Source organism: Cyclopterus lumpus, chromosome 13, assembly GCF_009769545.1.
Source record: "Cyclopterus lumpus isolate fCycLum1 chromosome 13, fCycLum1.pri, whole genome shotgun sequence".
Lineage (NCBI taxonomy): Eukaryota > Metazoa > Chordata > Actinopteri > Perciformes > Cyclopteridae > Cyclopterus > Cyclopterus lumpus.
In genome coordinates, this window is record NC_046978.1 from 13,365,017 (window position 1) to 13,377,516 (window position 12,500).

The 12,500-nt window shown below is 45.6% G+C and overlaps 1 protein-coding gene across 1 annotated transcript in view; it reads right to left on the bottom strand.

Moving 5' to 3' along the window:
• mecom (MDS1 and EVI1 complex locus) overlaps positions 1–12,500 on the bottom strand; it is an 88,585-nt gene that overhangs the window by 12,066 nt on the left and 64,019 nt on the right. Inside the window, exons 3-9 of the mRNA XM_034548281.1 lie at positions 7,200–7,302; positions 6,981–7,094; positions 6,266–6,377; positions 5,965–6,112; positions 5,677–5,833; positions 1,395–2,793; positions 1,086–1,173 (exon numbers count right to left, since the gene is read on the bottom strand). Of these exons, the coding sequence (XP_034404172.1) occupies positions 1,086–1,173; positions 1,395–2,793; positions 5,677–5,833; positions 5,965–6,112; positions 6,266–6,377; positions 6,981–7,094; positions 7,200–7,302 (2,121 nt within the window). The remainder of the gene's footprint in view (positions 1–1,085; positions 1,174–1,394; positions 2,794–5,676; positions 5,834–5,964; positions 6,113–6,265; positions 6,378–6,980; positions 7,095–7,199; positions 7,303–12,500) is intronic.

A 12,500-nucleotide genomic window follows, 5' to 3' on the forward strand; every position in this document is an offset into this window, starting at 1 on the left:
ATATATAGCCGGCTACAAATATACTGCCAGTATGTAATTTAAGCCAGTATTGCTTCGCAGTAAAATGTCCTGCCAGGAAATAAAAAGCTGAATCACTAAAGGTTGACAAAAAAATCTCCAGTCTCCTCAGCTTTGCAACCTCTTTTTTTTTAATATGTAGCTAAAAGTCAGGGTGACTGAAAACAAACCCCCTCAAAAGTATACAGAAGGGCCCCTTGCCTGGTCTGGGTTAGACCTACCCGGTCTAGTGTTTCTGGGAATGATTTGTGTGTCCAGACATCATAAAGTCATAAAGATGGCCTAAGCACTCTGTTAGTGTTTCTACTGATAGGACACCTCATTAAGGCGTGTGGGACAGCCATGTGGCTGCTGCAGGCTGGGCCCATGCAGCACTCTGGACAGGGGACATAAATCAGACAAATGAAACAGCCCGTAAAAACCAGACCTGAAACAGCCAGAAAAAATCAAAAAAATCAAATAATTATATGCCTGAGAAAGTGGTGTTTTCACTTTCCGACGCACCGTTCTCACCCGCGGGGGCAGATTGAACAAATGAACGTCAATGCAACATGTCATAGACACACGGACATATAGCATGCACACGCGCACACACACATTTGGAGTCTCGTATTGGAAATACTGGCACAGAAAACCCAGGGGCAGAAATCATTGCCTAAAGAGCATATCATTTTTTATATTGTAGTCAAAGACATGTTATGGGAAGACGTGTCAGAGTGTGCCCTTTCCCTCTGCCACATCTGTTTCACATAGCCAACAACTGGCTTAACAGGCAGTACTCTGGATAAGGCTGGAGCCGTATTAATCCCCTGTGGTCAGCTTGGGACAATCATTCTGACTTAGAGTTATTTATAGTAAGAGTCATAATAATATCTTAACTGTTTTAACGCCACGCTGCTGTCACATCTGGAGATATGGGAGCCTAACATTGAACTTGGAACTGTGATGTTGTCATGGTTACATGACATCACAACTCTCTTGAATTCACATTTGGATTGGTGTTGTCTTTTTAATTAATTAATCTCAGTGCCCCAAAGGTGCCCCAGTTCCCGCTGATCAGAACCTACCTGTGGATGGAAGAGGAAGCCTGGAGCTGGCCGCATGTACTTGTCTTTCAGATTCTCAAACGGATCGCTCATTCTCCTCTTCTCAACCCTGCTAATAATAGATTTCTCTTAACGCATGTACAGCAGAAAATATTGGGACACTTATATTTAGTATTACAAAATTAAAATTAGCAATCACATGACAGTAAATGACACCAAAACAGTTTTGGCAGTATAAACAAATGCTTGCATAATACAATGTGTAACAGCAGTTCAAATAGGCTAGTGACTTTAAATCTGGTGAAATATAGCTACTGGGAATAACAATACCTGTAGATGGGGTCCATGAAGAAAGGGGTGGGCCTGGCATGCTGTAAAGAGGTGTCAGCTTTTGGGATCTCAACCACTGCTTTCTCCTCCTCATAGCCCAGGTTGTTCTTCAGGTTGGTCTCCTCCTCTCTTGCATTGCCTCCACGGCCCCGAGTCCCCAGGCTCAGGTCAAGGGGCTGATCCTGGCCAAAGGCGTGGGAGGTGCCTGGTTTGGAGGGGGCAAATGTGGCAGACTTCTCCATCTTCCGCTTAGTTGTGAGGTCAAATGCTGATTCGGATGAAGATTTGCCCTGTGCCTTCTTGCAGTCATCTGCTGGAGACTGTGGCTCGGCCTTCAGGCCTGGAGGTCGGAGGTCTCTGTCTGGAAAAGGGTAAACTGGAGGAGAGAAAGCTGGGAAGAAAGGCAGTGGGAACATGGAGGGGTAAGGCAGTGACCCGACCTTCTTGTCCTGCAGGCCAGCCAGCCCTGTGGAGCCAAAGTACTTCTCAGCAATGGAGGCAATGGCCTTAATAGAGTCATTGACAGCCCCTGTTACGGCTGTGTGCTCGTCCAGCGAGGATGGGATGAGGGATGGGCCTGGAAAGTCTTTAGCAGCACTGCTGTCTGTCAGGCTGGGGCTCTGAGGGGCTCCTTCACTGGCCTTCCTCTTGGGGCCTTTGCCATTTTCTCGAGCTGCCCCCCGTTCCCTCTCACTGTCCATATCACTCTCCAACTCTGAGCCCGATGTGCTCTCCAGATCACTCCCACTGGGCGTGCTTACGTCGTCCAGGTCGCTGCTCTCGGACTGGTCACTCTGCTTGTTCCGCTGCTTTGTGGAGGACGAGGAGCTCTGGATGTGGAGCTCTGAACCTGGCATCTGGTTTCCAGTTGCACCACTATCTTTACGTAGAGCCTTGAGGAGCTCTCGGGACTCCTGTAGCCCGGGGCTTGGCGGCAGCAGTGGGCTCTTACTCAGGTCTGCACCAGGCCCAGCGAGAGATGCATGGGCTGGATGTCTGACAGGAGAGGTGGCAGGAATGAGCGTGGGCCGGTGGTAGAGTCCAGAGGGGAAGAGGCCAGGGAAGCTGAAGGGAAATGCTGGAGCAGCAGGGAAGGTAAGCCCGCCGTGATGGCGACTGGCCCCAAAGTAATCAGCCAACCCAGAAGCGCTGTGGCCCATCAACATAGCTGATTTGTCCAAGCCTGGGGCGCCAGGGAGAGGCATACTCTGGGCAAACAATCCCGCTGCTGTGAAATGATTTTTCCCTTCACAGAAGCGCCGGTGCTTGTTGAGGGAGGATGTGGTGCTGAACATCTGCCCACAATCCTTGCACTTGATCTGTGTGCGGCAGTCAGCATGCATGCGTTTATGACGGCACAGGTTAGAGAACTGTGTGTAGGACTTGTGGCATACCTCGCCTGCAGGGACACAGAGACAGATAAAGAGCGCATCAGTACCCCCCCGCATAAACACACAAAATAACATCACATGATATGACATCTCTATTTAACAAGATTCAGGTAGAGCAGAGGCTTAGGCAGAGGAAATACAGAGTGATTTGGTCATATTCTCATTAATATTCTGACAGCAGTTTCCAGCAAAATAAGGAGGAGAGGTGTGTCCAGATCCTGGCATTGTAAGGGAATATGTTTGGGTGACGGTGTGAGTCAGTTGCTGCCACTCATCACCTGCACATCAAACCAAATTCCCCGGCATCTCCAGCCCCATTGTCTTCCCAGGGACGCTCCCAGGGAGTCCGTAAATAATCACACACACACACACCGACATGCAGGCACATTCACAACATATTCACATAACACAGACATACAGATACACACACACACACACACACGCACACACACATTCTCAGCCGCTTGCAGTACAATGGCTCTATTTTAAGTTTGTGAAGGAAGCAGAGTTGAATGAATCCTATCCTGCAGTCCTGTTCCCAGGGACAGGTCTCACGTCCTCTACTGCCCCTCTTCCCCCTTCCCCCTCCGGGCCTCTCTGTCACCCCCTCAGCCCCCTCACCTTGTCCCGTTAGCCGGGTCCCTGTCGTCCTGCGCTAAGTGACCTTCCCACAGTCAACCCCTGTATGTCTGTCGTTCAGTCTGACCCGGGGTGACATACAGTGGCAACACCCGGCCCTGAGAAATGATCTATTGCTATTATTAGTCTGTCAACATTATCTATTACCGATGGATGATTTGTTTGAATTCACAAAGGGGATGGTATAGCCTTATTGTTTTCCCATGCTTTTTTTTTCTCGCTATTCTAATAAAAGTCCAGAATGCAGTGTATGAGAGGGGGAAGATGTTCCTCTTTGTTGGCTCTCAGGATATTTGGCAAACCAGCTACACTACAGCTGACGTTTGGATACACACTTTGATCATCGGACAATATCAGAAAGAGGCAGCGCAGGATGAATGATTCTGCTCACATCGTTGTGAGATCTTCAAAACAGGGATAAGGAAGTGGTTCGGTGTGTACTGTGATTACACTTCTGCATACTTTGCCCCCCGGCCACAAGGTGCACGAGAGGCAATTTAAGGAGATGGAGAGGAAGGTAAAAGTATTGTGGAAACTGGATTTAAATAAACACACCAGAGGAATGCCAAATGGGAATGTTTGAGCCAAGAGTGTATGCAATGTTATAGAAAAAAAGCATATTTTAATGAATAGTATTTGTGGCCTGGCTTTGGTGAATCAGCGTAGAAAGGTAGTTTTGAAAAACATCTGGAGTGAAACTAAATGAAGAGTGCATGATGCCTTTGACAAGTTGTTTCCTCTCTGGAAGCTGTGCATGTGTCTTGCAACACAGATACATACATTTGGAAACTATCTGAATACTTTTCAACTGATTACAATGAATCTGTTTGATCTGAGGCTGTAGAAGTTTGCAGTGAGTTAGTGTCTACTTAAAATGTGAGCAATACATTTAGTGTCAAATAAAATATTGAAGCATTGACACACTTAATTTATCATTTATAATAGCAAATAAGTAGTTATTACATCTTAAGTATAGCAACATGACCTGAGAAAACTACAATAAAAGCCCCGCACCATAAATCATGTAGTTGGGACATTTACAGACTAACAACACACACACACATTACACACTGCGTGTGAGAACAGATTCTCTACACGAGTGCATTCATAAACTGAAACAAAATATTATAAACACATTCCGGAGAGGAGAGCGGTGGTTAGCGGAGCGTCGTGAGGAATGATCGTGCAGGCCTGAGAGCTTCACTCGCATACAGATGCTTTGAGACACACACACAGACATCCTTGACGCATCGCGTGCGCCGACATCCAAACAGAACTCGGATACAGTACAGCGCTGTCCCAAACACGTACAGGCCCTCCAAGGGAACGCGCACAAACAAACACTTTGGATGCACTCATGGTCTCTCCCATTCAGACGTCATGTTTGATGCTGCTCTGACTTTTATTTTACACAGCCATTAGTTGTTTTTAAACCTGCATATTTTCTGCTGATTACAGCAAATGGACTCCTATTCAGACGGAGCAGAGGGAAGAGGGCTTTACATGTGGTTGCTATTTGTGAGGAATGGTGCATGTGGCGGAGGGAGAGAGGAGAAGAGAGGGGAGTCAGAGGTCTGCAGTGGAGATGCAGTGACTCCGGCCTATATGTGTGAGTGTGTTAATGTGTGTTTGCTTGAGGAGGGTAACGAGGCTTGATTTGTGAAGGGTCAGGGAAAGAGAGAGACGGGGGGGGGGGGGGGCGCAAAGGGTGGAGGTCATAATGCTTTAGGGGAAGGGGATCAGATCCGCGTGGTGAGGTGGCGAAGATGTGAAAGGTCAAAATGTGTTTTGGTCTTGCAGGATTTAGAGTTTACTGAGTGGGGACGCAATGTGTGTGTGTGTGTGTGTGTGTGTGTGTGGGGGAGAGAGAAAGCAACGTCAGGTGAGGCTGGGTCACTGTGAGAGGCCGAGACAAGGTTAGACCAAGAGGGGTTGAGTCATATTACAATGCTGGTTTAAAGGCTGTTATCACCATATCAGCACTGTGTGAGAGTGCTGATGCAGATACAAATGGCTCTTGTCTTAAAATAAATGGGACTGCCACTCTAAACACAGCTACTATATAATCCCAAGTGTAATTCCTGTAGAACATGAACAAATCTTGAGAAGAAGCTGAGGAAGGACAACAACGTATCTTTGCAATTACATCTCATTTTTTTCCTACTAAAAGGCAAGTCACAGGCATATTGTTATCATAATAATTATTATAACGTACTGAGGAGACTTACATAGGTAGGGTCTTAGTGACTTACACATGAAGGGCTTGACACTGCTGTGGATGTGCTTATGCTGCTTGAGGCCCGAAGACGTTGCGAACGTCTTGCCGCAGTCAGCGCAGGCGTGGGCCCGCGCCCCGACGTGCTGCGAGCGGATGTGCCTCTGTAGGTTACTGGGGTCTGTGAACACCTGCTGGGGAAAAGGAACCGCACAGAGACACGGGGGGAGTTACTATCTGCTTCTGCAAACACGAGAGTGATAGAAATCTCCCGTGAAAAGAAGAAAGTGTCATTCGATATCCCCTCCAAAAGTCATCACTCTACCTTTGAGCAGTTTTCACATTCGTAGTGCTTGCCACTGTCATGCGACATCTGATGTCGGATAAGGTTGGATTTCCAGTTGAAGGCCTTGGGACACTGGTCACACTTATATTCCCTCTCCTCCGAGTGGGACAGGGTGTGAGCCTCCAGACTGCGGGAAGCGCAATGAGGATTTAGATATTTGTTTTGTATCTTATGGCTGTCCGGCCGCTCCAGCTCTCCACGTTGTATCGATGGAGATGACAATCATACAAAAATCTCCCGAAATCGGTTGTGTGTTTGAGTGTTTCAGCTGTTGACTTACCTCTGGACATCGGGGAAGACCTGGTCACACTCCTTACACTCCTGTAGACCATGGGACATGAGGAGGGGTCGCAAATCTTGAGGTTCCTGGGCCTGCAGGTCACTGTCCCCTCCTATGGGACAACATCAAATAAGGGAAGAAGGTTAGATCAACCAAAGAAAAATAAATATCATGGTTTTGAGTTTCTCTACAAATTGTAAAATGTTAACTATGTGGATTCTTTGGGTATGTTTGCGGTGCTTAAAAAACACAGATTACATTACATATATCATATGGGGAAAATATCATGATTTTATTGCCGCAGGCCCTGGTCAATTAGTCTGTGGTCCAGTCTCATACAAGCTGCACTGAATCTCTTGTTTCTACATTATAACATCCAGTTTGTAGGATGAATATATTCTGTTGTCATTTTGGCTCAGTGGTCTCAGCTGAAAACAGCGTTCTAAATAAAACATAATTCATGCCCGTTTGTAGACTCGTCTTTCCTGTGTTATTGTCATGTCATTGTGGTGTCATTGTTGTGCCATTGTGGTGTCATTGTGGTGTCATTGTTGTGGGAGCTCCTTTTCAGTGTCTCGGGTGGGAAACAGAGCCCTCACATCATTAGTGTCATATTATCCCAGTTAAGCCACACATCCTTCTTGTCACTCTTCAGTATCCAGTGTTTACAATGGTATGGAAATAGCCCAACTATTTACAAATAAAAGTCACACACCTGGGTTAAGGAAGGAGGAGGGGGGCATCCCACACGGCTGCTTCTGGTGGTCCAGCAGCTGGTTACGGGACTCAAAGTGCTCGTCACAGTCCTCACAGTGGTACTGCCTCTCCTCTGCATGGCGGGAGAGAGGAACATTAGCCTATTCTGCATTTCAGTGAGGAGTATGTGTTGGTCAGGTCTCAGCAATGGACAGAAATGTGTGTATGCGGTGCAGACCATGAATATCAGGAGCCATGGTGTCACATGAAAACTCTTCAGCCTTCATGAAAAGTAGCAGCTCCTCGCCGGGGAAGATCTCACTGGTGACTTTGTAGAAGATCTGCAACGCACACAAAGGGAGTGTGATTTAAACTGTGCTTTTATATCACAGTTTACAATTGTAAAAGGTAAAATAAACAGTACAAATGAACACGTTTTAGAGCAGCAGAGGTCACTTGGAGTTGCTCTTGGTACTATATAAACATGAGTACACACACACACGTGCGCACACACACACGCACGCACACACACACACACACAAATACACACTCACATTAGCTTGGAATTAAAGGATTAAAAAAAGGAGACACAAACCATTCAGTAGAATTATATACAGCATACGCTCACACAAAAACGGGATTGTACACAAATGCTTGTCGTAAACAAGAAACAAATACATGTGTGGAGCGCAAGCTTACCTATAGTGATAAACTGTGAAACCACATAAGTTGTTACAAAAATGCAATCTGCTAATTGAGGGTTTCAGTGATGGATGGAACTTCCAAACCGTGAGATGAATTAAGAACTACCACCACTTGTAGGTGCTCATTTAAGGAGGACACTTAAACAACTTAAGCAGTTCTGTATAAATAATCAAGGGGCAGATATTTCATTGCAGCTACAATGCATACTGATTGATTGTGTATTCGGAGAGGGTCAGTCCTTTTAAAGAATCAGCGGAGAGACCCTGGGACTGTGGCGCTTCCCAGGGACACACAATAGCCTTTCTCTGTGAAACAATCCAACATGGCGTTATTTTTGGCACGCTTTGGAGGCTTTAACATATTACCTTCCTCCGCCATGTCGACGTGACAATGATGATGGGGGGATTTATTAGAAATGCAGTGGGGAGGGGGCGCTTCTGGGAAGGCGCGGGTCACAGGTACAACGCTTATGAACAGAATTCCTGGCGAGCACGACGACGAGACTAAAGCCACACTGGCTCCGCAGAGAGCTACGATAAATATCTCGGTCACAATAAAGATCAGGATGTATTCTGTCGACTGTGCTATAATTGTTTGTGTCATTGTTCCTACTTCTGGAACATGATATAATACAAAATATGACATCCATTCCATATTTTTACTGGCTCCACTGTGACTCACTGAAGCACAGGAAGTTCCTCGACTGAGAGTCGCTAGGGGAGCTCGAGTGAGTGAAAAAGCAGCGTCTGACCAAGGCCGAGGTCTTGAATGTCAATAACTGAGGAGTGATTGCTGCAGTAACCACTGTAGCTTTGTGGTAGCGTGAAAGTACGATTTAAATTCAGGCATTAAAGAAATATACACAGCCAAGAAAGTTAGTGGGAGGGTGGCAGGCACTACACGTCTGACTCCCATTACAGGGCTTAACCAGAGTCATTACAGCTATACAGACCAGGAGAGACACATTACATATAAACCACCAAATGCAATGCAAAGAAAATACTCTTGTTTTCATTTTTGCAGCATTTTATTTTCAAATCAATGTAACCGCTCCATGGAGAGCAAGTTTTTGCCCCGATTTTGGGGATTCTTTACGTTTGGTGCTGCAACCCCATTGTTTCTAAGGAAGAATAAAGGGAACTGAACTGTGAGGGTTCCGGACAGAAGCTTTAATCCCTGACATACCCTTTTCTAACCTCGGTCTACACCATAAACACACCAACGCTTCATGGATGGAACTTCATACATGCGCGCATACACAAACAGACACACTCCTTCCTGTGCCCGTCACCTTTGTAAGGCCACGCAAATATTGTGATTTAGAAACAATAAAGCAACAGTTCAATCAGACACGAGAGCCTGTAGAGATTCCGCCCTGAGAGACTGATACTGACAACGAGGAGGGAGGCTCTTTGGAAAGCTACCAGGGCGTGGACCGAGGCCTCGGAACATAAAAATTAATAGACATGGTCAAAGCCACTCTGTCCATAAAATCAAGAGTAACGGTCATGGTAAAGTGCAACTATTAGTCTATAATTTCATCATGTTTTACAAACAAGAGGAGATAATTAAGAAACACACAGTGAAAAAGAAGGAAGACCCAGGTGAGTTTTTTCAAACAAGAAGCACACGTTCACTTTGCAAGCCTGACCTCTGACCTCCCTCTTTTAGGGATCAATGAACATTTTTCTTGCTCCTATTTCTCTGGGCTCGCTGCACACGATGACGTGTTTTGGGGTAGCATAAGTGCACGCACCATCAGGCACAGGAGGGCGATTACGAATATGAGGGGAATTCCCCCCGACAGCTCCACCCCGTCCCTGAGGGCCGCTGCAGATAAACAGTGAAAACTCGTACAAACAAAAAAACAAAAGAGGCAGCATTTGACTGCTTAGCATGTCATGGACAGACACACGCACACACACACACACACACACACGCACGCACACACACACACACACACACACACACAGTGACAGCTTAACAGTGGCTTAAAATAACAGGTTCTTCTGTAGATAAGATAGCCCGGGTGTCTGAGTTCACACTGAGAAAGCAAGCAGCCTCAGCATCGAGGTTGTGTCTCACTCGAACTGGAGAGAAAATCAACACAGAAGAAATGATTTGGAAATCAACATGAATGTGTAAGATCCCGTCAATGCAATGACTTTCTTCTGCTGTGTGCAGACGGCAGCGAGAGCCACAGACACTAATCTCCTCACTGGCTGAACGTCTTTGCACATGCTCATCAATTATTTTCCGCCTATCTATATATCTGTGTATCATTTCGCCTCACGTTTGTGCATTTATCCACTCACACGACTTATCTTTGGCTCTTTGTCTCACTCCCTCTGTCAAAGGTTACAACCACAAGAGGATCAAAGGCTATAATCGGACTACTTCGTTACCTTGACACCATTAGTCATTAGCAGAGTAAACACGGTCACATTTTCCCCGGTCACACCCCCGTCGGCCGACTCCTCGCTCACACAGAGCTCATTCGACAGGTATGCCATTCACTGACGCTGCTGTCCTGCCACAATGAATCCTCAGTCTGGGCGCTGCCACTCTCAGCGCATAAAGAAACGTTCAATCTCAAGCGTCATTAACATCGAAAAGCTATGGAAAAAGGTTAAACAACAACAGCACTGAAACAACACTTCCTATATTCATTTCCAGTAATAAAATAAATCACAAAGTAGCGTCAAATTTTGGAAGAATACCCACCTATGCTTGCCCCCAGCAGTAGCACAACAACAACAATGCATGTCCACATGAGATGCAACCTTCCCGTGGCTTTCAGGGTCATGCAACATGTACTGCGCGTTTGGCAGTCGCCATCACTTGGCGTCCAAACTAAAACCACTCCGGGACTGAGATAGAAATAAAGAGCACGAGCACACGATTTGCAGCTGGTTCCAGCAAATTGGACGAACATGCAAGGGAGCTCACACGGCTGTATTTATCTTCCATCGAGTGCGCTGTGGTGAAGAAGCAGAAACTTCCTGGTATCTCGACACGGCACGAGCGTCAGATGGAAACTCTGCATCTTGAAAATGACTCTCAGACCTCAATAAGTAGCTTCTTGTTGAAACGGTCCGTGTTGGATTTACAAGGTGGTTCTAAGTTTGTACATGTGCAATCTGGAAATCTTTTTTCTAAATTTCTTATAACTGAATATGCTTCAAGCTGTTATCTCAGGGAGTTACAATCCCTTCATGATTTCACCGCCAGTGTATTAACACAGTGAATGACTGTCAGTGTTTTGCTAATATGCCCCTCAGCCACTTCATCCCACTCAATACTGAGTGAGAATCAATAGAGCGAATGAGATTAACGCTCATATCCCTCTGCACTGTCTTATGAAAGGCTCTTCAGGGCCTCGTTGGATGATGTTAATTACACTTTTAATCCATTTTCCTTTCAATTGAATTTGTGGAGTGAGGAGCGCAGTGGAGGGGTTCTCAGCCCTAATTGCCCTAATTATCTTAACGACAAAACATGCCGATCGTGGAGGGATCTATGCAAGTAGTGCTCAGGCTGCGTTGTTGAGCTCAGTGAATTAGCAAACAAATGAGGATATCGGGGGAGCTTGTGGCAGCGGCGGTCAAAGGCTAAAGTTGGACACAAACAGCAGGTCGCAGGGCAAAGTTAAAAGACTTAATGATTACAAATGAGCTTAGCCACGATTCTTTGTCCTTAATTATTTTCTATGAAGACTTTTACATGATAAATAATTGTATAATTCTTCCAAGTTCTTCTTCTTAGCTGTTTCTAGTTGTAAAAGACCTTTGCACACTGAATTAAATACAGATTTCAGTGTGACTCACAAACTGCGACACCTGCCATCTCCTTCCTCTCGCTTTCCACTCGGCAGTGTCAAATATGTAGAGCCATAAAACATAAAGGTCATACAAATAAAGACTGTCCTTGTTATAATATAGTGAAAAAGAGTGAAATAGAGAAAATAAATGGAATCTGTAACTTAAGTCCCATTACATTCAAACAGCTGGACATCGACAGTGAAGCAAATCACTCTTCAAATAAGTATATATTCTTAATTTCTATGTTCCCGTTGGAATGAGAGAATCAATGTCAGATGTGTGAGAAATTGCGGCCATTGAGAAGATTGCAAGACTGTATATCAGTTTCGGTTGTTGAAAATTGATTCTATATGCAAATATTTTAAAGAAGTTGTGACTTTCTTTTTGTTATTATTCAAAAATGTGTACAAGTTCTCTGCGAATGCTTCCACACCATACTGTAGATCTTTTATGCCATTACAATAGAGCTGACTGGTTAACAGTGAATTACGAGAGAAAGCAAGAGGGAAAGGAAAAAGGATTCTGAACTGTTCCTCCAGTAAGACAGGCCGTCTCCTCCCTCTCTCTCCTTCTCTCTCTCTACTCACTCACTCATCCATTCCTCTCTCACTCCCTCACCCTCCTGAGATTGGTCATAAAGTTTTATGATGAACAGAACTGGGTCAGGAATAAGAGGACAGGGGCCAGATTTACTCTCACGCTGGCTAACTTGGTGCTTGAAAAGCACCGGGACCAAATGACGACTGCCACACCTGGAAATTGCTGTCGTGACACTGTCTCCAAATAATTCATGCAACAAGTCCTTTCCGCTGATCGTGCGTAGTTTGGCTAAATATGGTTCTGAGGGAAGACATAAGGGGGAGAATCTGGTGATGGTACGCGTTGTGCAGTATGTGGTTTCAGGCTCGGTTCAGACTCAGCACTTCTCTGTTCCAGTAAAAGCTGCTGGAGTCAGGTACTGTGTTTTAACATCGAGGAGCACGGGGAGTCATCTGAACCGCACACACACACAC